The sequence below is a fragment of the Sander vitreus genome, chromosome 12, assembly GCF_031162955.1.
Source record: "Sander vitreus isolate 19-12246 chromosome 12, sanVit1, whole genome shotgun sequence".
NCBI classification, from domain to species: domain Eukaryota; kingdom Metazoa; phylum Chordata; class Actinopteri; order Perciformes; family Percidae; genus Sander; species Sander vitreus.
The window spans coordinates 5,156,719-5,182,866 of NC_135866.1; the positions used below are offsets into that span (position 1 = coordinate 5,156,719).

At 43.5% G+C, this 26,148-nt stretch overlaps 1 protein-coding gene across 2 annotated transcripts in view; it reads left to right on the plus strand.

Moving 5' to 3' along the window:
* lig1 (ligase I, DNA, ATP-dependent) overlaps positions 1 to 26,148 on the plus strand; it is a 70,842-nt gene that overhangs the window by 11,889 nt on the left and 32,805 nt on the right. The window contains exons 4-14 of one of the 2 annotated variants that reach the window (XM_078263615.1): positions 4,575 to 4,740; positions 6,347 to 6,484; positions 9,684 to 10,067; positions 10,238 to 10,346; positions 14,029 to 14,115; positions 23,426 to 23,482; positions 24,322 to 24,380; positions 24,790 to 24,903; positions 25,045 to 25,211; positions 25,604 to 25,680; positions 25,936 to 26,027. In XM_078263615.1, coding sequence (XP_078119741.1) covers positions 4,575 to 4,740; positions 6,347 to 6,484; positions 9,684 to 10,067; positions 10,238 to 10,346; positions 14,029 to 14,115; positions 23,426 to 23,482; positions 24,322 to 24,380; positions 24,790 to 24,903; positions 25,045 to 25,211; positions 25,604 to 25,680; positions 25,936 to 26,027 — 1,450 coding nt within the window. The remainder of the gene's footprint in view (positions 1 to 4,574; positions 4,741 to 6,346; positions 6,485 to 9,683; positions 10,068 to 10,237; positions 10,347 to 14,028; positions 14,116 to 23,425; positions 23,483 to 24,321; positions 24,381 to 24,789; positions 24,904 to 25,044; positions 25,212 to 25,603; positions 25,681 to 25,935; positions 26,028 to 26,148) is intronic. The other variant, XM_078263617.1, reaches the window with a different exon arrangement.

Below are 26,148 nucleotides of genomic sequence, written 5' to 3' on the forward strand. Positions count from 1 at the left end.
AGTACACATGTTCCACCAAAACAAGTTCCTTACCGAGGTGATTTTGCAGAGGCACCGTTGCTCTGTCCGGCATTTAATGTCCAAGACGATTGTGATTGCTTTAAAGAAATGCCAATAAACCAGAGCACGTTTCTCTCATCCCGGAATGCTGTGTGGACTAGCCAAACCCTTCTCCGCAGCGCTATGACAATGCGAGACTAGTCGTTCCTCCACAACTCATCAGACGAGCTCCGATAACCCCACTGGTCATGTCAAATGTGTTCATTTGAAAGGATTTTTAAGTAGATGCTATTTAACACTATTAGTTTTATAAACATAGACACTGTTAGAATGTTTCTTCATTAATCCAGAAATAGTTTTTAGTTTTTTATTTGTGTATTGGCAGCTTTGCATTTGTACCACTACCACTTTTTTTTTGAGTGGCTGCACAAGTTTCGACCTGCTTACTTTCTAACTAGATTTTATGATCTCATGATGTGAAAATAAACATACTAAAGATCACCACTGCAATTTTTTAATCATATTTGTGTTTACTTTTCTACCAAACACAAATATGTGGATATATGTAAAAAAAAATTTTTTATAGCTTACTCTTTAATGTACACCCCTGGTTGGAACCGAGCATGTGAGCGGAATGAAGCGGGGAGCTCCACTGAGCTCACTGAGCTGTTGGTTCCCTCTGGTCCCCCGCTCAAAGCCGCTCCGCGCATTATTGCTCCTCGCTCACCGCTTGCTCCAAAAAAGGAAAAAAAGCTGTGTTGTATTTATCAAATGACCAGCGGCGACTCGCCCTTCACGCCTTTGCGCTCCACCAGCAAAAAGTCCGCCGGATGACAGGCTCTGGCAGCATGGAGGGAGGGAGTGAGGGCTTGCGGCATTTATCTGTATGTACTGTGCTGCAGTAAGGCTGCACTCAGACCAGGAAACAGCAATCCGGTGATTTGACGCAGGGTTGTACGGCGACGGGAGTGTCCCTGAAATGGCCCATTTGTGTGACGTCCTGTTGTGTTAACCCCCCCAATGTAGAACAAGTAAAGTTTATATTTCACAAATATTGTTTGTGATCGTTTATAGATCTCGAGTTTCCGACCGCACTTGAAGGCAGCTTCATTTTACTGAGAGAAAGAAAAGAGACAGAGGGACAGTTCAGTGCTTGCGTTTCTTGTGGCAGCTGTAGAGGCAGTGATGTTTCCTGTACGGGACTCTCACACCGTCTCAAAACATACCAAGCCTGATCAACGGCTACATGATTGGCCACCACCGCGTAACGTCAGGTTGCGTTTATCCAAAAGTTGAGTTATTCTCAACACCAGCTACATGTACATTACCAGCCTTTTGCCACGGTGCTCAGGTGGTACTGCATAGTTATTAATGACTTATATAAGGGATTGTGGATATTTTAGTTTATGCAAGAACAACTCCACAACAATGAGTACTTGGGACTATTGAGACATTTGATGTGCAGTACAGGCCTCACACTGACTTTTAGCAGTGGTTGCCAGCAAGCCTGCTATAGTGTTCCCTGCCTCCTCTGGTTTTCTTTTCTTCTAGCAGCCCTCTCTCAGCGATGCACTTCACTGAACAACAGATTTGTTTCCTCACTGATGGAGGTGTGTGTCCTTCAGGGTTTGCAGTATTATTTTGCAACACTTGCTGAGATACTTTGGCTGATAGATTTTGTTGAGATTTTCTGTTTGGCTTTCAGCTGCTCCATGTTGACAAGCCATTGTATGACTTTTCTTAAAGGGGTGATTGAATGCAAAACCGATTTTTACCTTGTCATAGTTCAATAATGACAGTTTAGTGGGTAACTAGGACATACATAGAACTTCAAAATCCCATTGATACCTCTTTCCTCTGCAAATCTCACAATTTGAAACTCCCTCTGAAAACGGGTAAATCTCAACGAGCCGCCTAGTTGACGTCAACTTGGCGGCTCCTCCTCATTTGGCTCTAGTCTCTATCTTTGTCACGCCCAAACATTTACATAGGCTATACCACTGATCTGAGGTCAGCTTAGTCTTCTGAATAGGTCGCGCAGATCTCAGAAATTGTATACATTGTTCATCTGCTATTTTACCACTAAATTCACTTCTGAGACTTTTTTTTAATGCGAGAAATCAACTATGTCGAGGTCAAATATGGGCCGTTTTACGAGAATTGATGTCTAATTGCAAATTTTGTCCGACTGTGTGTCGGAGTTCAGCAGCCGGTGCTGCCTGTGTTGCTGCCTCGCCGCCCGGCCTGCATTCCTTCACAGACCCCGGCCTGCTGTGAGGTAGATGGAGCTCGGTCACGGCTGGCAGCCCACGACACTCCATACCTGCGCAAAGTCACCGTTTTTTGGGTTAATGGACTACCAAACGCCGCTGCCCTGACAGAGCTCCAGGGCCTGCAGCTCCCCTCTTCCTGCTAAATGGCCGGTGTGTGTGTGTGAGTGAGAGCGGGTCAGCAAGCTTGTTACGCCAGCAATCTTTTACCACAGGTTCCAGTTAATCTTATGTGTGTAATTATATTACAATTACAATTTGTGTTGAGTTATTTAAACAAACGATCGGGGAAATAAACGCCTCTTGTCCGCGAGTCTCATTGATGGAGCCTGCGGCTGGATGGAGCTCTATCAATGAGAGCTCAGGGCTCCAGACTGCGACCAAAATTTGAGAGTGTGCGATTGAATTTTACATCCAGCCAAACCCTAAATTTTCTGGTTGCGCCCCTAAAATTTTCAGTTGGGGGCCACTGTGCTCCTAGTGAAAAAAGTTAGTCTGGAGCTAGCTAGCCCCCTCTTAGAATTCCTCTGAAATTCACAAAAATGCATTAAATTGAAATCGGACACTATTGTTAGTAGGCCTGCACGATATTGAAAAAAACTTACATTGCGATAGTTTTTTTTCCTGCGATATATATTGCGATATGAAAAAAAAGACAAATAGCCCTATTTAGAAATACTAAATCATTCTCAACTACTGGAGTGATTTTGTAGGGGAGTGCATCTACAAAGAAAATGAAAAAGGAAATGTTCTTATGTGAACCAGTCTTTGTTGAACTTTAATGCTTTACAAAAATCAAAGCAAGTAAGCGCTGTGATTACTCTTCTGAAGTGATTTTGGAGAGGGAAATTAGGAAGAAATACACTGGTTGACTGACATGACACCATTGTATTCATATAATATTAATCCAGGCTAAAGTAAATATTAATAATGCATGCATGTTGCTTCCTCTAAATTTCAGGTTGTGGTCGACTAGCGGGGCCTGCTTTGGTTGTTTGATAAACTGATTAAAATTGATCATGATTGTTGGTTTGCTGTGCATGCAGAGCCTGCATGTCACACTCTTGCAACAACCTGTGTATCCAAGAGCACTTAAATCAGTGTAAATGACGTTATATCAGAAACAGACTGCTGTTGTAGATTAGTGTTACGTTTCCATCGTCGCAGCTCCGAACCATAACGTTAGTTGGGACAGACGCCTTGTTTCTTTAGGCTAACTATGTTAACTTTAGCCTGGCTGGTAGCAGCTTTCTGCGGTGAAAAATGGCCGGGAGATGTCGTGATTACGTTGCATTAATCAGGTGATTTAGTTTGGCTTTGCAGCGAACATAAAACACTGACTACTGTAGCTTCACTACCCATGGAAAAGCATGTGCATCACTGTGTCAGCGGCAGCTGCCGCTTACGGTACTTTTCTCCACACGGGAGCTTACTTTTTTATCAAGCAGCAAAGAAGTTGTAGCGTCAACGTCCTGCAGTGTGGCTTAGAATTACGGCAACAATCGCTAAACTCACTGTTCTCTCTTACCGGTTTACATCCCCCTTCTTTTGGCTTAAAATAACTCACCGTTGTCGGCTACAGCCACTGAACAGGCTACACGTTGTAAACAGCCGTGGCCCGCTTGCCTGGTCCTCCTGTAACGTTAGCAGTTAGCAGGGTGGCGTTAACCAGGACTTGTCGGGATCCCTTTACTGGCTGTGTCTCAATTTGTTTTTGCGAGTAACCAACTCGGGTACTCTAGCTGTATAATTCAATGTGAGTACACGAATGTTGAAATGACATGAAATGCCCGTCCCTTGTAGCCGTGATAAATAAGCCTGAAGCTAATGCTTACCTGTTCAGGAGGAAATTGGCCAACTCGGCGTCCTCTTGGGCTCTAAGCTGTCTCCATCTTTCAAATACATCTCCAATATTTACCCAGGGTTTGGAACGTCTCTGGTCACGCAACTGTTAAACATGTAATTTTTTTCTTTAGGTTGGTTAGAATTTATCTCCGTTGATCCTGTTCGTTTGTTTGCTGCTTTCATGGCTGTACTAACGTTACAGCTGTAGCGCGCTGGGTTTACGTTTGTACAGGTATATCGGCAACCCGACCTGGCTGTCAAAATGGGCAGTTGATAACAACACACAGGCCAAAACAGAAATTCTGAAAGTAGTCAAGATGTTATTGTAATTTTAAAAAAGCAAAGAAATCACTTCAAATCAAAACCTCTATCTGAAGTAATTCTAGCCATTTGAGCCTTCATTTCTGCTGCCTCTCTTTACAATAATTCACCATTACCAACACTGCTTGTGTTTTTCAGAAGGATGCTGTCTTAACAGCAGTTCCCACCCCCCTGTCTCCTCCACCTGCCCCGAACACCCCTGTAACTCCCGCTACTCCAGCCACCCCGGCTTCTTCGGCTTCACCCGGGACCCCCGGCACCCCAAACTCCATCTCCCCTTCTGGCATCGTTAAACGCAAGACTGGTCAGTATCTCATCCTATTTGATCTACGTTTTTTTTTTTTTTTACCCAAATCTGTGGTGCGGTGTCTCCAAAATTGCAGCATTTTTCGAACTTTGACACCAGCCGAGGATTGATAGTTCTTCTGCCTCAAGCTATTTTACTTGATTACTTATTAGCAGGAGCCTAATGGCTCCAAAATACTCATTATTTCACAATGAGGGAAAACAAGACATTCATCACAAACTGAATGCATGAGAGGTTTGTTCTCCAGAAAGCAGCTAAGTGCACTTTCCCCCCTCTTGTTTCATTAATCTCTTGATTCTCTGGAAGGGCCTTAACCCTTTAGACTGACAACCAGTAGTCTAGATTGGGTTGCATTATTTTTCATTTATCTCATCTGCTGAACCACGCGTACACACTCTACAGGCCTATATCATTATTCTTCCGTGTGTGCTTGCATTGTGAGAATTATTTAGTTTATTATAGTTATTGCTGCATTGTCTTGTGGTGTATCATTTCTGCTGACTGGGCTTTAATGGAACCAGCAGATCATATCCTGTTATTGTAGCTGATAGCCAATTTTTATTTGGTTCTTTTCTGGCTTGCAGGCTTTTGGTAACTTTCTTTAAAAAAAAAAAGTGATTATTATCCAGTGTGTACATTATCGCTCCAACATTTCACATGTGCAAGAGAAGAGGTCGCTGCTGTTTTTTTTCTGCCATACATGTTCATTATCGGTGAATTTTAAATAAGATGTATACGTAAGTAAAGTAAATTTATAACTTTATAAATTAAATGTATAAGTAAATTATTTATAAATAAATAAGATGTAACCGGCTGCATTGAATGTAAAATACAACGGCCAAGTGCTTTTGAGTGAGGTTTTGTACTCTCTGTATTTTTTCATGTCAGAAATGTAGGATTCTGAATAGAGAATTTTAGCTACTTGGAGCTACACAGATTTCTAGTATTGCAGCTTTGTTTTCATTTGGGAAGCAGCTCCTCTCTCACTTTGTTTCCTTCATCCTACTTTTGCAGCAGGGAAGCGGCTCATTATCTTGTCATCTTCCCATTCTCTTTGTGTCTGTCTGATAACTGCGTGGTGCGTTGCCACAGTAAGAGCCATCACCACTGGAGGAAAAAACATCACATTAAAATAACGCTAATTTGACCTGCAATTGCATTCTTAATGTCCTGGGTTAATGCTTTCATTATAATATATCTAGGAGAAAACTATCAGTGGTGCTACCTGTGCTAGAACCCTACCAAGGACCAAAACAGAGGCGCTTGCGGAACCAAAACTAAAATTACCCTCAAGCACCGCTGCTGCATAAAATTACAAAGGGAAATTACACTGAAACCCTAAGCTGCTGTGCTGCATAATATCTTTCAGGATGGAATTAGTGTTTTCATTATGAAAGTACCTATCTGTGATTCTCTTTTTTTTTTTTTTTTTTAAGTTGCCCTACATCCGCAGTATGAGAGTATACTCGTCCTGTTTTCATCTCCACATCCTCTTTCCGTTTGATCACGACATAATTTCATTGGGATGCCTCTCACTGTGCCTCTTTTTTTCTTTTTTCCCCCTCCTCCCTTTTTAATTGAACGCCCGTCCTCCCGTGTGCAGCGAGGAAGATGTTCCCCAAGAGGAAGCTGGATGAGAGCAGGAGCGGCAGTGAGAGTCAGAAAGACGAAGCTGAGGCCAAGGAGGAGCAGGGTCAGCAAAACAAACGCGCCCGTGTGGAGAACAACGCCAGCGGCACAGGTACGCCTTCACCTCTGCTGTGAGTCTGAAAAGTCTTGGTCAGATTGGAAAATTAACTGGAGACTTCTAGGATCATCAAAGTTGGGAAGTTGCACAAATGCAACCAATAATACATTATTCAACATGATTACTAGACTCTGATTTTGGAAATAAATACATTTGTATTATAGAGTAGAATAGACTTAATGTCATTGCACAAGCTTGTGTACCTTTACTGTATAATACATACTCTAACATACACTTTAAAACACACACACAAATATATATAATTTATTAGGGGTGGAACGGTACATGTATTTGTATTGAACCGAAACGGTACAGGCGTCTCGGTTTGGTACATGAATTTACACGGAGAATACACAGTATAAAAATAAATAAAACTTGCGTGGAAATGAATTAATGTAATGTGGAACTACTGTTACATACGCGTTTCTTAGGGACACCTAATCTGTAGCCCCGCCTTAGCTCTGAAGCTCCCAAACTCCGCCTACATGTTCAGTCGGTCCAGTGAGTCCACACGAAGCAAACTAGTCCCTTCCATATACAACCAAACACGGATGTACTGTAGTTGTTTCCCTTCTTGCCTCGACCACAAATGGCTTCCAGGCCCATTTGCTTCGCTGTTTGCTCCGCTGTTAGCTTCGCTGTTTGCTGCTAGCTCCGCTGTTAGCGTGTGAAGCTAACGCCACAATTCGCCAACTGCTCTGTGTAACCGAAGCTGCCCTTTTAACACCCCTGCTCTGTGCATTCACATATGAGAGCAGCGCTTGTGTGTATGTATGTATATGTATATATATATATATATATATATATATATACATACATACATACATACATACATACATACATACATACATACATACATACATACATACATACATACGCGCACGCGATGGTGTTTTTTGCCCCCAACTGCTCCTTCCAGGCAGCGCTGCAACCACTGCCTTCAAGGCACCTAACCTTAACCATAACCAGTGCCCAATCCAAGTGCCTTTCAGGCAGCGCTGCCTGGAAGGCGCCGTTGGGGGGAAAAAAACACCGATAAACCACACACACACAAATATGGAGAGAGATATAGAGATGGATATTAAAAAGACAAATACATCTGATTGAGATGTAACACTGTTCCCACAGTCATCCCAGTCTAATATACGAACAAGCATTTTAAAAGCATGGAAACAATGTTGCACGGTTTGTAGTATTGCACATATAGTTTATGACACCACAGTGGGGAAATGTATGCTTTTGTTCAGTTCAATGATGGCTCTCAAAAACAAAACAAAAACTATAGAAGTGACAAAATCCATTAAAAAATCATTTTGTTTTACAATATCAAATACAATTCTTGCCAGTACTAGCTTTGGCGTAAATGTCCCAACAACATAGTTTCTTCATCACCGCAACACGGACATTCTCCCCCAGCCATTCATATCAATATTCATATACGCTGTGTGTATAAAGCATATGTTGTGGGTCCAAAGTCTGCATGGTGTTGTATAGTGGATAAGGGGCCACAGTGTCAGCACTGTATTGCTAGGCACCAGCTTAACTTACCTATAGTTAGATAAAGATAAACAAAGCATTCACAGAGGTTCTCTAGCATAAATGCTCTCTTTACCTTCCCAGGAAAAAGTCCAGGGATGCACACAAGAATTTGGATATACAACACAGGCATTGTTAACAAATACCCTTTTAAAATATAAGTCTCTTTTAAATCCACATAGAATTTTACAAATATTAATAATGCCCTGTTCATAATTTAACTCAACTACACAGTACTCCACATACTTGCCAAAAAACTGAACAATAAATAATTGTGCAAAACCTTTTTTCAGGGGCGAACTCTAGCTCATCTGATGAAGCGCGCGCCCCATGTACGCTCAGTCCTTGCCAGCGGCCCAGGTTCGAATCCGACCTAAGGCCCTTTTGCTGCGTGTCATCCCCCTCTCTCCACCATTTCCCATCTTTCTTCAGCTGTTCTAAATAAAGGAAAAAGCCCTAAAAAAGTAACTTTAAAAAAAACAAAAAAACATTTTTTCATTAAAAAGGTATCCTTGAATTGGTAAGAGTACCACTTGCATTCCAGATGATGGCATTTTGTTTTTGTTGTCAAGTTGCCGCCACTGGTGTGGGCTTTCATAGAGAACAATGCTTGTTCTCTATGAAAGCCCACACCAGTGGCGGCAACTTGACACAAAAGCAGCATTTTCATCACATTCACTCCCCAGATTGGCACACACACCGCGACTACTTTGCTTGTCTGCCAGTCGGTGTGTGATATGGGCATCAGTAGACATTGAAATAGAGCTGAAACCATTAGTCTGTTAAACAACAAAAAATTTATCCACAACACAATTGATAATTAATTGTTTAAGTCATCAAGCAAAAATGACAAACATTCTTTGGTTCCAGCTTCCCAAATGTGAGGATTTTCAGCTTTTTCTATTTTTTTCAATTAATTTTTTTATTCTAAATCCACATTTGGACTGTTGGTCAGACAAGACAAGCAAGACGTTGTAGGCGTTGTCTTGGGCACTGAATTTTTCTTCTTCTTGATTTTAAGCTTATTCACCGTATCCCCCAGAGTTGGATACATCCATCTTCTAACCGTATACATACTGGGAACTATATTCTCAGAAGGTGAAACACTGCAACTTCTGCTACTTGGGCAGAGTGATTTGCTTGCAGCACCTGAAGCCCCGTGGTGAGGAGCAGAGAGTAACAATGGTGCTTTTCAGGTGTTGCGCTAATCACTCCGCCCAAGTAGCAGAAGTTGCAGGAGCACAGCAGACAAAATGTCCCCTCTCTTTTTTCTTTTTCTTTTATAAATTGGCTGGTAAAGTACCAAAAGGGACTGTTGGATTCGCCAGTCGAGTCCATCAGTCATTTTAACTTGCGGATGAGAAAATGAAAGTTTGATGTCCATCTCCTCGCCCAGCCATATCATGACCCCAGCTCTGTGTGCTGAGACTCGGCGCTACAGGTTTGTCAATAGTCATTTCTCCCTTACCCGACTCTCGGGTGAAAAGGAAACCTCAAAAATAAAACCTGCAGCATTTTATTGAAGAAGGTTGTTGTTTTGAAAAAACATCTTCAAACACGGGCTTGCAAAAAAGAAATAAAAGCTGGGTCGCCCTCAGTAAACCTGCTGACATTTAGCTCTTCAATGACTCCACTCCCTTTCTGTCTCACTCTGCAGGGAACACAGACGAGCCCATGGAGGAGGACGCAAAGGAAGAGAGAGTTGAAAAGGCAGTGGCCGTGGCTAACAGCCCAGATGAGGAGGAGGTGAAGAAGAAGAAGAGAGAGGAAGAAGAGAAGGCCAAGGAGGAGGAGCGGGTGAAGCCAGCGAGCTCTGATGAGAAGGAAAAAAAAGCTGAGGGGGCGGAAAATGAAGAGGAAGCAAAGGAGAAGACAGATGATGAGAAAAGGCCTGCCGTTGCCAAGAAGAAGGAGGCGGTTGAAAAGGACACGCGAGAGGGAGAAGGGAGCCCAAAAAGTCAAACGGCGAGAAAGCAGAAAGAAGCAAAAGAGCAGAAAGATAAGGAGCCGCCCAAGAAAGCCCCCATCAGCAGTTTCTTTGGTGAGGAGGAATTTGCATAGCTCTGTGCTTGCACAAAAAGAAGAAAAGTGTCCGTAAATGTACTATGCTTTTATCAGTTAGGAAAGACAAGCGAAATATTTCTCTGCCCCAACCCCTGCTCCACCCTCACCTTCTTTTTTAAAATGTCTTTACTTTTATTCATTCAATAGCTCCAAGAAAAGCTGCAGTGAAGACAGAGAAAGCAGAGGAGAGTGAAGGGGAGAAAAAGACGAGTGCAGAGAGGAAGACCTCAGCAGAGGACAGTAAAGACACGAAAAGGTAAGTCAGAGCATAACAGGAAGTTCCAGACAGCTCAGGACAGGCTGGGTCAGGCCCTACCCCATCTGAGGGTTGAAATGTATGCCCATGTCCTTAGCTGCCTGTTTGTGTTCTCGTCTGTCTTAACGGAACTCTTAACTCACCCACACGTTGCACTGTTTAGCCGACACTGACCTCTTTGGTAAAGCACATGCATGCCTGTGGCAGAGGGAGGGAGAGGACACTGGAGGTATTATTACTATTACTATTGACGGTTATTTTCATTATTGATTACTAGAGCTGGGACCATATGCTTTTGTCCCAATTCCATTCTTTCACAATGCATGGGTGCCGATTGGATTTGAATTGCGATTTTCATGTATTGCGATTCTAGAAGTATTTTCTGTTCCTTACATAGAGACAATATATCATGAAAAAAATGTTTTCTAAGAAGGATGTACATCACAAGTCAGTCAGTCAGCCTGACATTTATTTCATTTATAAAGAAGAACATAACATGGATGTTCTGCATGTTCTGCTTTCACTCTGTTTTGCTGGATACAGATATGATGTAGTCGCTGTCAGCGGTACCGTATAAACAGGAAATATTTAGGTGAATCATTGGTAAAATATAAAATAATGATATTGATTCTAAGGAAATGAATCAATATTGAAAATCATCACAATACATATGTGAATCGATTTATTTATTTTCACCCCTACAGATTACCTTTGATTATACTTGATTATTTTGAGTAATTACTTCCACCAGGAAGGTTATGTTTTTGATCAACTGCACAAAAGCACAGAAAAAAAACGAAATTGATATGTTGTGGTAGCGCACACTTGGCTTTTTAATTGGCCTTTCTGTGGCCGCACACACTGAACGTTAACACCTTAGCGATTTTGTCCATTGACAATTCCGGTTAGTTAAGTTGAAATTAAAGCAAGAGGACCATGTACAACAAGGTTGACAAAGCCAGGAAAGCAGCATTACTTTGTACTTTACTTTGTAAGGAAAGCAAGAAGAAAGAAAAAAGACTGTGGAGCTTCAGGTGGCTTCGTGAAGTGCAAACAATAGTTTAATTTAAATTACAGCACAGTCTCAGTCAAGACTGCAGTTTTAGCCACAACATGTGAAATGATACTCCAGTAATATTAAAAGAAGCGCCTAATCCATTCAGTTGTCCAAGAGTCAGCCGGTTAACAAGGCGCTCTGTCTCCGTCTCAAGCTATAAATTAATCCACAGCCAATGTAGCCGAAATTCTGCCCGTTTTAAAAAAAATATTTAAATCACTAAACCATCATCTTCAAATCATTCTTAATCTGGACAGTGTCCGTCAAACATGGGTTATCGGGGTATTGACAGATAGGCGTTTTCTTTAAAGCTACATTGTGTAAGAATTTCTCCCATCTAGCCGTGAAATTGTATAGGACAACCCCATTCCGAACGTATTTAAACTTCTACGGTGGCCGAACCCCGAAATTAGCGACGACTTCGTCCGTGAGAGTTCCTTCCAGTGTAATTATAGTTTTGTTATTTTGGTACCATTTCATTCAACATCAGCTATCAGGTTCCCAAACATATGCAAGCTAATGTTAGTAAAGTATCAGTGCTATTGTTATTCTGTATATTGTACGAGATTAATAGTGTAAGGCAGTTTTTACAGCGTAGGAGAGAAGCAACGGAGGTTTGTGTTTTTAATATATTTCTTTGAGCAGTATGAACAATGTCAATGAAACCAAAATTAGCTCTTCGTATCTCCATCGTTTACACGCAGCTGTTCTAGCTGTAGTAGTCTGTGTTACAACTCCATTACGTGAGTTGTCTGCCAGGGAAATCACGACACATATGATTACATTTATGTTACAAGGTAGACAATCCTTTTACATCATTGACACGAGGAAAAGTATCCTAGACGTCGTTCTAACATTATGCACAACCATACTATAGTTAGCCAAGCAAGTAGCAACTATAAAACTTTGAATTTACACAATTAGGCAGAATTACCTGTCGAGAAGAAAGCAGGCAATTTCGGTGTCCCTTTTAAAATCCTTGCTCCTTATGATCTCTTTCCATCTTGGAAAAGCCACTCCAATATAAACTTTGGTCTTGTTGCTTTGCCTGGCGCGTTGATGTTTTAATTCTCTTTTTAACTTCCTTGGCGTCTCCGTTACATGTCCTCGAGAATAGGCGCAATCCTCCATTTTCAACAGGCTTTCAAATCTGCCGGCAGGGGCAAGTAATAATCTACTCTCCCTCCATCCCTGGCATTCGTCAGTCAGTGCCACTGAGTGAAAAGCGCGAAAGGCGGAGGTATCTCCCTCTTTGTTTAATGTATTTTAAAGATGGAGGCGCAACATGGCTGTCGTCATTCGAGCGAGTCGCTCCTATGTATTCTGAATGATTCTGAATGGCGGTTTCTATGCGTACGAGAATACTTTGATTAGTTGGTGGAAGTAATTACACATGAATGAGCACATTTGTGAAAGAACAAAGGTTTTTTTTGCTAAGAATCGACTTAAAATGACATGATGGAGCTTTAAAAATGAGCCCACGGAAAGGCTTTCTTAATACGGTGTGATCGGGCGTTTTTATTGTTTATTAAGGATCCCCATTAGTCATCACCATAGTGAAGACTTCTTCCTGGGGTCCAACACAAGACAAACAAACAAATATTATAAAGCAAAATACACATTGTTATATCAGAACAATGAAAACATCCTGGATTTTACAAAACAAAAGGCACAGTAGCATGTTTTTTATGTTGTAAAAACAACAAATCAGTAAAATGAAATAAAATATATATATATAATATTAGAAAAAACGAGAGTAAAAAAAAAAAAAGACAGTAATGTCATATTTTCTCAAAATCTACTGCCCCATATCAAGTGATTGTCCATCGTTGTCTGTATTTGGATGCTATTGTTATTAAAAAAATTAGCGTTTTTTTTTTAGCCTCTCCTAAAGGATGCTCCCTTAAGTGCTTTAAGCTAATCTGTTTCTGTATTCATTAAAATGATTATTATTGTTGTTATCATACTTTATGAGTTGAGTCTTATGTAAAGCAGTGCTTTTATTAAATCTAATTAAACCAGCAGCAGAAGCAGTGTATTGCTGCTTTGTCACTTTGAGGTCATGATAACTATAACAGCTACAAACTATTTTTTAGCTCTAGACGACTAGAAGGGCGGAAATACATTTTTCTTCATCCTATTTATTTTTTTTATCACTGCCAAGTGTTAGGAGTGATAGGTGATGCATACAAAGTTCACAGCAGGAGTACCTCTCCTCTTAATGATTTCAGGCAATTATATTCAGACTCCAGTGTTTTGCAATTTGTGAGAGGAAAGGAAACGCTTGTACACATCTTGCAAGTACTGCAATTCAAAACTAACTTTTTTTGATAATCCTAATTTTTTTCCCCCTGCAAGAATAAATAATTATATAACATGCTGAAGTAGCAAACGCTTTTCTATAATTCCTAATTGGTACTGGTATTTTTCTTCTTTACTGTAGTAAGCTTTCTCCCAAAACACTCATTACATTTCAAAGTATCTATCTCCTTGTTATCATAATAGTGTGCATGACTTTCTTTCTCCAAAGAGATCGGAGATGGTTTTTTCAGTGACTATAACAGCTGTCTCCATCATTCAGTCAGACTCTTAATTTGCTCTGTTTCTCGCTGTGTTCTTCCTCAGTGAGCCGACCTCCGGACAAACAGACTACGATCCGTCCAGGCCCAAATACCATCCTGTGGACCATGCCTGCTGGAAGCAGGGCCAAAAGTAAGTCCAGCCCACTCCTTAGTCCCTCTCCCACTGACTACAAACACCCACTAACATATGGCATTTGTCGTTGGTGGGAAAAGTTAAAATCTGCATTAATTTCCGGGACAAATGACTAGTAGTAGTCACAGGTGGTTTATCGGCAGTGATGGAAACATGACACCCGGGTGGTCACGCTAATTCTTGCCCCCTTTCCGGTGCGATGCTAAGACAAAACTAGCATCGCTCTGTCTGATCGGTAGGGCTAGGTATCGTTCAAAAAGGTTTGATACCGATACAGTGAAATTGATACTGGTTCCTAAATAATACTTTTTGCAATACCAATTTTATAAAATATATTTTAACAAAAATAATGAACAACATTACAAATCACTTTTTTTTAAATTTTCAGCTCCTTTACACCTATGTGACGCACGCTATAGTCAAGCCTCTCTAAAAGCAACAACACACACATATGAGCCCCGTCTCTCCGTGTAACGTAGAGTTTTTCCTGCATGCCTCTACGACGTGTAACGTTAGACAGCCGATCAGCAGCAATATTAGATCTTGGAAGAAGCATGCTGCGTGCTTATTGGCTCACTGACCCTGATGAGATGTACTCCTTAGGTGTTGAAATTGGGTATTGCGTGACCAGGCATGTTTCGATACCATGGAGGAAATTTGTTCGGTGCCTATAAAGTATAGAATTTTGGTACCCAGTCATACTAATTGGGGTGTCTTCAACAATTCCGATACCTCAGTTTCGATGCCGGTTCCTTAACGATACTTTTTTCGATTCCATATGTTTTAAAATCCATTTCAAGATCTAACAAAAATACATTAAACACAAAACTTTTATTTTCCACTTTCCATTGAACTAACTAAAATGCAAAGGAATGTAAAGAACAAAGACTTTTTAGTGCAAACTGCATAATGACACAAACTTTAACAATACACTTGGTGACTGCCCTGTCAACATTGAACTAATTGAACTAATGAAGAACTAACTTAAGTGCAAAGGAATGTAATTGGATTGCCTTGTTGCTGAAAGGTGCTGTAGAAATAAAGTTGCCTGCCTTACAACCTCAGTCAGTCATCAGGGCACAGAAACCACTGTTGTGCCTGCTTGTCTCGGAGGAAGTGTCACCACGACTGCTTAGGCCTCGCCGTTAATATCATATCACAGCAAACACTGTCTGTGAAGTTTTGAAAAACTGTAACCACAATTGAAACCACTTTATCGGCATTGCCGTGACTCTCTGTGACTTCAACAAAACTGCAGAGCGGACGTAGTTTGCCCGCGACTCTGTGCGTCTGTCTGTCTGACTGTGTCGGCGCTCCGCTCTCTTGTCAATATGCAGAGAAGACAGATAAGCTTGCGCTTACGCGCTCAGATGCTTTTGGAACCGAAATTTGGCACTGACAGATAAATAATTTTTTTTGATGATGTAGTTAAGGCGGCAGGCTGGTGTTGCTAAGGCGGCCGTCTTAACTGCAAAGTGCTGTGGGAAACCCTGCAGTCCCTAACCCAAAAAGAGACTGTTTACTATCACAAGAAATAAAGAAAAGCAGCAAATTCTCACAACTGAGAATCTGGAACCCGAGAATGATTTGTATTTTATCTTAAAAGTTAGTTAAACAATTAATCATTAAAATAGTTGCCAATTCATTTTCTGTCGATTGACTAATCGGTTAATCCACTAATTGTTTATTTTCTACACATTTTGCATATTTCTGCTGTTTACCGAAAACACCCAACTGTTATTAAAAAAGTATTTTGCTTGGATAATAAAGTTTTAACTTGTTAATGTTTTGAAAGCATTTTTTATCAGCATTAGTGTTTATTTTAATTTTCATCGTGTAGAGAAGAATTCGCACATAAATACAGAATCCTAGAGGACGCCCTGTTTGGTGTTTGGTTTCTCACCTTCAAGCCTAACTGTAGTAGAAACCAGCCTGCCTGTCTCTGTGCAGCCTTCCAGAGTCAAACAGTTTAAGCTAAATTCAGAAGAAATACAATTTTCAGACCAGGGAAGTGCTCTGACTTGGTAATGGAAAGTCATGGAAAAATCATGGAATTTTGCATCAATGGTGCAAGTCAAGCTCCTTAAACCTCGGGTTAGCCGCTGTGAACACTGATGTGTTCTGTGTAGGGCTGGGTATCATTCAAAAATCTTCGATACTGGTTTCTGAAAGAGCCAGCCAGCCAACATTTCCCAGACTGGAGTGAGAGAAAAGGTTTAATGTCGTGGACTTTGCAATAACATATCTTTGATGTGACGTCTCGAGTATTGGCCAGTCAGCTTCAGGATGTCTACGCCATCTCCATCGTATTCTCATTCCATCCAAATTTCCAACCTTTCACTCCAAGTTGAAATTGAACCGATTTTTTTACTATGGCAATGACCACTACTTTTGAGGTCAGTCTTGTTTGCTGGCATTACAGTGTAATATGCTGTTTAACTAACGTAATGTTAGGTAACTAGTCGGTAAAGTAATGGTAACCTTCCAAATAAAGTTGTCTCGTAATATCATAAAATCAGAGCGGCAGTTGCTGGTTGTATTCCGCCGGTACAGAGCTCCGGGACGTCGGTTACCAGCAGCAGTTGATAGCCATCAATAGGTGACTGCGAGACAGGTACAGGCATCGCCAGATTACCTACCCCTTAGTTTACCCCTAGCCCTTGGCCCTCGAAAACGAGTGGGGTAGGGGTGAAAACATACCCATATGAAATGGATGATGTAACCATCATACATACTTAGGTCTGTTTGCATTAAATATTTGTATACACACTACATGGTGTGTTGTATATCTGTTTCAGTTATCACTGTTTTGAATGTCATTGATGTTCAGAAACACCATCCATCCATCCATCTTCATCCGCTTATCCGGGGTCGGGTCGCGGGGGTAGCAGCTCCAGCAGGGGACCCCAAACTTCCCCTTCCCGGGCCACATTAACCAGCTCCGACTGGGGGATCCCGAGGCGTTCCCAAGCCAGGTTAGAGATATAATCCCTCCACCTAGTCCTGGGTCTCCCCCGAGGCCTCCTCCCAGCTGGACGTGCCTGGAACACCTCCCTAGGGAGGCGCCCAGGGGGCATCCTTACCAGATGCCCGAACCACCTCAACTGGCTCCTTTCGACGCAAAGGAGCAGCGGCTCTACTCCGAGCTCCTCACGGATAACTGAGCTTCTCTATCATCTCTAAGGGAGACGCCAGCTACCCTCCTGAGGAAACCCATTTCGGCCGCTTGTACCCTGGATCTTGTTCTTTCGGTCATGACCCAGCCTTCATGACCACAGGTGAGGGTAGGAACAAAAACTGACCGGAAGATTGAGAGCTTTGCTTTCTGGCTCAGCTCTCTTTTTGTCACAACGGTGCGATAAATTGAATGTAATACCGCACCTGCTGTGCCGATTCTCCGACCAATCTCCCGCTCCATTGTCCCCTCACTCGCGAACAAGACCCCAAGGTACTTGAACTCCTTCACTTGGGGTAAGGACTCATTCCCTACCTGGAGAAGGCACTCCATCGGTTTCCTGCTGAGAACCATGGCCTCCGATTTAGAGGTGCTGATCCTCATCCCAGCCGCTTCACACTCGGCTGCGAACCGATCCAGTGAGTGCTGAAGGTCACAGGCCGATGATGCCATCAGGACCACATCATCTGCAAAAAGCAGCGATGAGATCCCCAGCCCACCGAACTGCAACCCCTCTCCACCCCGACTACGCCTCGATATCCTGTCCATAAATACTACAAACAGGATTGGTGACAAAGCGCAGCCCTGGCGGAGGCCAACTCTCACCTGAAACGAGTCCGACTTACTGCCCGAGAACCCGGACACAGCTTTCGCTTTGGTCGTACAGAGATTGGATGGCCCTGAGAAGGGACCCCCTCACCCCGTACTCCCGCAGCACCTCCCACAGTATCTCCCGGGGCACCCGGTCATACGCCTTCTCCAGATCCACAAAACACATGTAGACTGGTTGGGCATACTCCCAGGCTCCCTGGTCCGTTGTTCCACGACCAGGACGGAATCCGCATTGTTCCTCTTCAACATGAGGTTCGACTATCGACCGAACCCTCCTTTCCAGCACCTTGGAGTAGACTTTACCGGGGAGGCTGAGAAGTGCGATACCCCTGTAATTGGCACACACCCTCTGGTCCCCCTTTTTAAAAAGGGGAACCACCACCCCGGTCTGCCACTCCTTAGGCACCATCCCAGACTTCCACGCAATGTTGAAGAGGCGTGTCAACCAAGACAACCCCTCCACACCCAGAGCTTTAAGCATTTCTGGACGGATCTCATCAATTCCTGGGGCTTTGCCACTGTGGAGTTGTTTAACTACCTCAGCAACCTCCACCAGGGAAATTGATGCCAATCCCCCCTCATCCTCCAGCTCTGCCTCTACCATAGAGGGCGTATTAGTCGGATTTAGGAGTTCCTCAAAGTGCTCCTTCCACCGCCCTATTACCTCCTCAGTTGAGGTCAACAGCGTCCCATCCTTACTGTACACAGCTTGGATGGTTCCCCGCTTCCCCCTCCTGAGGTGGCGAACGGTTTTCCAGAAGTACCTTGGTGCCGACCGAAAGTCCTTCTCCATGTCTTCTCCGAACTTCTCCCACACCCGCTGCTTTGCCTCTTTCACGGTAGAGGCTGCAGCCCTTCGAGCCCTTCGGTACATTGCAACTGCCTCTGGAGTCCTCTGGGATAACATATCCCGGAAAGACTCCTCCTTCAGTCGGACGGCTTCCCTGACCACCGGTGTCCACCACGGTGTTTGTGGGTTACCGCCCCTTGAGGCACCTAAGACCACAGCTCCCCACCGCAGCTTCAGCAATGGAAACTTTGAACATTGTCCACTCGGGTTCAATGCCCCCAGCCTCCACAGGGATGCACGAAAAGCTCCGCCGGAGGTGTGAGTTGGAAGTCTGTCGGACAGGGGCCTCCTCCAGACATTCCCAATTTACCCGCACTACCCGTTTGGGCTTACCAGGTCTGTCCAGAGTCTTCCCCCACCCCCTGACCCAACTCACCACCAGATGGTGATCGGTTGACAGCTCCGCCCCTCTCTTCACCCGAGTGTCCAAAACATACGGCCTCAGATCAGATGAAACGATTATAAAATCGATCATTGACCTTTGGCCTAGGGTGCTCTGGTACCAAGTACACTTATGAGCATCCCTATGTTCGAACATGGTGTTCGTTATAGACAATCCATGACTAGCACAGAAGTCCAACAACAAACAACCACTCTGGTTTAGATCAGGGAGGCCGTTCCTCCCAATCACGCCTCTCCATGTGTCTCCATCATTGCCCACGTGTGCGTTGAAGTCCCCCAACAGAACTATGGAGTCCCCGACTGGAGCCCCATGCAGGACTCCACTCAAGGTCTCCAAGAAGGCTGAATACTCCGAACTCTTGTTTGGTGCATATGCACAAACAACAGTCAGAGTTTTCCCCCCCACAACCCGCAGGCGTAGGGAGGCGACCCTCTCGTCCACCGGGTTAAACTCCAACGTAGCGGCGCTCAGCCGGGGGCTTGTGAGTATCCCCACACCCGCCCGGCTCCTCACACCCTGGGCAACTCCGGAGAAGAAACGAGTCCAACCCCTATCCAGGAGTATGGTTCCAGAACCAAGACTGTGCGTAGAGGTAAGCCCCACCAGATCTAACCGGTAGCGCTCCACCTCCCGCACAAGTTCTGGCTCCTTCCCCCACAGAGAGGTGACATTCCACGTCCCCAGAGCCAGCGTCTGCTGCCCGGGTCTGGTCCGTCGAGGCCCCTGACCTTCACTGCCACCCATGTGGCAGCGCACCCGACCCCAGCGGTTCCTCCCACAGGTGGTGGGCCCATGGGATGGAGAGATGTCCGCCACGTAGCTTTTTCGGGCTGTGCCCGGCCGGGCTCCGTGGCAAACCCGGCCACCAGACGCTCGCTGACGAGCCCTCCATCTGGGCCTGGCTCCAGACGGGGGCCCCAGGCTTCCTCCGGGCAGGGTCACTTCATCCCTTCCTCGATTTTAACTTTCTTTGTTAACAAAAAGCTGTCTTTATTGCCCAATAAAGTAAACATTATTACAACTATTACAACTATTAGAACCATAACTTACATGTCACACACATATAAAAAAAGGCACTCAAATGTATAAAACTAAAAAAAAGACATACAAGACCACAAACAAACAAACTACAGCTATTCTGAAATTCCAGACCAGTCTGATGCCTGTTGGCCAGTAACCTTTCCCTCCATACCCCATTTCTTTCATTAGTGTCCTGTATCATAACCAACAACAATGTACAGGTGCATGAACAGGAATGAATTACACATGTTTACAATAATACAGTACCAATACAATAATGAATGGCTACAACATGAACGCAGAAACTTCTGCTCGTTTTCAGCCCAGAAAGTGGATCAGCTGCTGGGTTTCCTCAGGCGTCCCTGTGTGATACAGGATGGTATATGTAAAGCACGTATTGATGTCTCCAAAGCAAGTAGTGTTATACACTGATATCAAACGAAATTTGCTGCTAATGGAGTTTAGTTAACACTGTAGACATGCATGGAGTCCATTCAAGGCAGAGAAATGCGGGACTGTAAGCAATGTAACATTAACGTTAGCATAGCAAGCTAGCGATTTTTAAAAAACGTTTCAATTACAAATATGGTTGCAAATATATATGTACAGGACTGTGTAGAGCACAAAACAAGACAGTCGTAATTTTTTAATCAATTCTTTAAGCCGAAAATACTTATATTTATGGGTCTCTCTGGTCGACCTGGCAGCGATTGTTCCTTGTTGCGCAATGTATCTGGATATCCCTTGCTTTCAAGTATGCTTGCGTCCTTGCTTGGTTTTAAGGGGTATATAGCCCTTCCCCTTAGCCCTACCCCTCAATCAAAATGAGTATTGGGACAGCACTTACTCTCACGTGAGCGCGCAAAACTAAGGGGTAGGGGTAAGGGGAAGGGTTAAGACAGAGAAATGAGACGCAGCCTTAAACACTCATGAGGAACGAACAAGAGTTTCCTGGGTGAATGTATTTTCGCTGCAAAGTGACTCCGCTCTCTGGTTTGGGAGCGCTATTTCATTTTGAGATTATTTTACATTGAAAATTGGAGTGCATAAGTAAGTGTTTTGTTATGGCTGGCCGAGTGGCACTATATCCATGGTATTGAAAGAGGGATTTAATTCTTGCATGTTTTGTTTTGTTGTGCATTCACAAATCGCACCCTGTGTAATGTTACAGTTCAGACTCGTATAGGCCTTAGTGGTCCCCTAATACTGTATCTGAAGTCTCTTTCCCGAAATTCAACCTTAGTGCAGAATTACAGCCACTAGAGCCAGTCCCACAATGCGCTTTACTTAGGATGTGTCATATATGTGTCTGTAGCTTTAAATGCTATTGAGGAGAGGGGTGGGGCAAGGTGGAGGGTGGGGGTGTGGCCTTGACCAACTGCCATGCTTTGCTTGTTTTCAAGCCATGATGTTTCTCTTTCTCATGGGCGGGCCAAATTCTCTGGGCGGGCAAAGCAGAGAAAGGGAGGTAACCTTTCCCCCTATGACGTCATAAAGGGAAGATTCGAGATCGGCCCATCTGAGCTTTCATTTTCTCAAAGGCAGAGCAGGATACCCAGGGCTTGGTTTATATCTATCGCCATTTCTAGCCACTGGGGGACCATAGGCAGGCAAGGGGAACTCACATTAATGTTTAAAAAAACCTCATAAAGTGAAATTTTCATGCCATGGGACCTTTTTATAAAAGAAATAAATAAAAAAAAAGTGACTTAAGAGCAGAAACACTGGAATAAACACTGAATGAGAAATGTTTTTGTCTGAAGTAAATATTGTCCTCCTCCTTAATTGTCTTCTCAGAGTACACCAGAGTGGTACATTTTATAGCTGATATTTCAAAAAAGCGTGCCCCCAGACCCCCCTAAAGGGTTCAGGTGTTTGTCACCTTTTTCACTTCAAGAGTTTGCAGGTATGTTTATCCACGACGTTCCATTTCCGGGATTGCTCTGGTGCCGCCGGAAATTACGCCGGATGTCCCTCATTTAGGCCGGATGTCCGTCCCCTTCCTCTGTCTTTGTGTTGGCATTCTAAACTCCGGTGGATTTATGAGGACTATGGTTGACTGCTCCTCAGATCTCTGCAGGGTAAATCCAGACAGCTAGCTAGACTATCTGTCCAATCTGAGTTTTCTGTTGCACAACTAACAGCCAAAACACACCGGGCGCGTAAGTTTTGCGTATAGCACCGTAGCACAGCTATATTTATTTTGCCACCCGTTTTATCCAATCTGTCCATTCATACCGGGCGTGAAGTGTCTGCGTCGACCCGCGGGCTGCAGCGATAGTTTTAGCGTCTCTTCTATTTCTTGCGTGAGACGCAAGCGTATGTGTCAAGCCAGGCAGGTAATCACATACAGGAAGACCACAGTGCAGCCGGATACTTTAAAAAAAATAAAACACATTCAAAATCAAACACCTAGGTTCATGGTGATTTTGGCTGTCTTGACTTCTCACAGCGAGACAGATGATCAGGCACACGGAGAGAGAGACCGACGGACGGACAGAGAGAGTGACACACACAGCCACATATCATATAGGCTACAATTACCACAGTTTTCCCCACTCATCCTGTCTCTTTCTATCAGAGAGAGAGAAAAAAAGATACGCACGATCAGGCACCTATCTATGCTACGCGGCACTTACGCGCCCGGTGTGTTCCAGCTGTGAAACAACTTTTGAACGTACACGTTCCATCAAAACAAGTTCCTTCCCGAGGCTATTTTGCAGAGGCACCACGGCTCCGTCTGGCGCTTAGCGCTCTTCTGCAGCGCTGTGGAGGAGGGTCTGGCACAGTGAGACTAGGTATTGAATGACGAGGGACTGCGGTCGGTGCCTCAATTAACTTATAAATGCTTTTCTGTAATTGAATAAATGTTTTCTAATATTGCAACAAAAAACATCAGCTTCAGAATGTATAAAACACATTTAAATCTCATGATTTATCTGAGCAAAGATCTACAGAAAAGGTCTCCTTTGGAGGCTTTTTTTGTGAAAACTCCTGTAGCATAATAGATTTCTTTTTGCATATCAAACGTCATTGTAAGGACACACTTTTCCCACCATGGCAGCTCTGACCTGTGTCCTCCCTGCTGTTGCTTTAATGGAGGTCTGATAACACTCAATCAAAGCTCATTCTACTCTTACACTAATTGCTAGCCGCTCTGAACAGCTGAGTCAGTTAAACGCTGTGAATTTAAAAATCTGTCGGTGTGAATGCTTTGCCTGCTAACTATGTGCTCATCACTCTCCAGAGTGCCGTACTTGGCGGTGGCTCGCACCTTTGAGAAGATTGAAGAGGACTCTGGCAGGTAAGAGCTCCATATGGAGGAAAAGGTTGCTTTTTTTCCCCTTACTGAATGAGGTAAACATTTGGGAGAACGTGATCCCTACTATGTTCAAAGGATATAGAATATATCAAAGCATTTTTTTTTTTTTTTATTATATTTATATTTTTTATATAGTTTTTTATATATATATATATATTTTTTTTTTTTATTATTATTTTTTTTTTTAACAATTATTACTCAGGCTTCCTGCTGGGAATTTCTGCAATATAATTAGACAAGTACTGTATGTTCCAGCCAGAGAAAGTGAAGAAATTGCATTAATTTTCTGGGGAGGGCAGGGAACATGAAGACATTTTTACAATTAGGTCACTTTCTAGGAATGCTCAAGAATGTATTTTAACAACTTGTTTCACACTTGGATTTCGTTTAATTTGGGTTTTCAGCTTTTATTCTCCGGAAACTTGGCTGATGATTTATATAACAACTCTTGAGCTAGAAACAGAGAAGAAATACAGTTCTTTGTTGAAGGAAATACATGTGATTCTTGACCTCACCAACCACAATAATGGTTGTGATTTGTAACTTAAGTCTCTTGCCGACAAATTGAAAACACCTTTACAGACTTCCTTTTTTTACCTTTTGAGGATATTGAAGAGCAAACGTCCCGGTGATGACTATTTTTCCACCCACTCCAGTTGATGTATAGTGTTTCATAAATTAAATTAAACTGTTCATCTGCCATTTCCGATTAAAACCTCCAGACAAATCTCATTTCCCGCCTCCCAGTATTTACAGGATGGCTTTAAAATTCGTTTAACTCGTCTTCCTTGTCTCAAAGCAATCCTGTTGTCACTTCCCAGGCTGAGAAACATCGAGACGCTGTCGAACCTGCTTCGCTCCGTGCTGCTGCTCTCTCCAGGTAAATGGTATTTTATCTCTCCCATAATGCACGCTGATGTAGCTACACAGGCAGCTGGCTGCCAGCCACTCTATCAAGGAGTTGATGATGAAGCCAGGTTGCACATAATAGTGGGAGGATGAATCGTGTGGGTGGGTGTGGGTTTTCTGGTTTTGTGTTGTTTTTTTTTTAATGTTTTTTTTCTGAGTATGTGTGTGTTTGGTGGTGTACTGAGAGTGTTCCTGTGTCTCTACGTCCATGTGTTTGTGTGTGTTTGGTTGCGTCTCTCCATATGTCCTTGGTTTAGTGTAGCAGTTTGGTGTGTGTAGCGTTGGTGTTTTTACTTGTGCATCTGTGCTTCTCTTTGTAGGCCTGTAGTTTGTGTGTTGTATCTGTGCATGCTTATGTGTAATGTGTGTTGTTTTTCCAGATGACCTGTTGTGCTGTGTGTACCTGTGTTTGAACCAGCTCGGTCCTGCCTACCTGGGGATGGAGCTTGGTGTTGGAGAGACGGTGCTAATGAAAGCTGTTGCTCAAGCAACTGGTACACACGCACACACACGCACACCCACCCACACCCACCCACAACCATTCGTTCGACCAAACACTTGCTTGTGCATTCTCAGCATAACTGCTCATCAGCCAGAGAGGCTGCTGCTATTTACCGTCTCGCTCTTGTTTCCAGGGCGACAATTGGACAAAATCAAGGCAGAGGCGCAGGAGAAAGGAGATTTGGGCCTTGTGGCCGAGAGTTCCCGTAGCAACCAGCGCATGATGTTTCAGCCAGCCAGTCTGACAGCAGGGGGCGTGTTCAGGAAATTGAAGGAAATTGCCAGCATGAGTGGGAACTCGGTAAGCCAGGGAATAACATTTTCATTAGGCGGAAAGCAGTCCTGGGCAAATATTGTTTTCACTCTATTTGGCTCTCAGCATTGTGGTCGGGGGAGGGAAAAGAAAGGAAATGTTAATGTGATTGTGTATCGAACTAGGAATTATTTGTACATTTGTCTACTTCAGAGGGAAGAGGGTAATCGTTTAGCCTTTGAATAAGTCGTCACCTGGCTGGACTCTCCCAAGCAATTAGTTCCTTTTTCATCCCCGTAGCTGCTGGGTCTTTTTCTCTTCTTTTTTTCACACTCTGGATTGAACATGGAGTTTGTACTCGCTGGTGACCTCAGCCTTTTTGCATTCTGTCTCTTCTCACTCTTCCTCTGTGAATCTCAATTTCCTCCCATCTGCCTCAGGCCATGAATAAGAAAATCGACATCATCAAAGGCCTCTTTGTGGCATGCCGCTTTTCCGAGGCCCGCTATATAGTCAGGTAAAATTACACTCTCACACGCATACATAGATAGGCTTGGCTGCGTGTGTGACCACAGGCACGCACACACACACACCTGTATGTGTGTGTGTGTGACCACAGGCACGCACACACACACCTGTATGTGTGTATATATGCACGAAGATATCGCAGTGCCTTCTTAACTCTGTGTATGTATGTTGAAGTATGTAGCGTTTGTCGTAGGCAGCGGGTGTCAGCCCTGACAGCTGTTGGTCTTGTGGTTTTGATCAACAGGTCCCTGGCTGGGAAGCTGAGGATAGGCCTGGCTGAGCAGAGTGTCCTATCTGCACTGAGCCAGGCTGTGTGCCTGACCCCCCCTGGACAAGGTAATCTTGAATTTTAAAGGATAGGTTCACAATTTTTATAAGTCCATCTTAAAGGGTTAGTTCGGACTCACCAGAGTCACACAATAACATACTAACGGATCAAGGCAGCGTTAGACCTGCA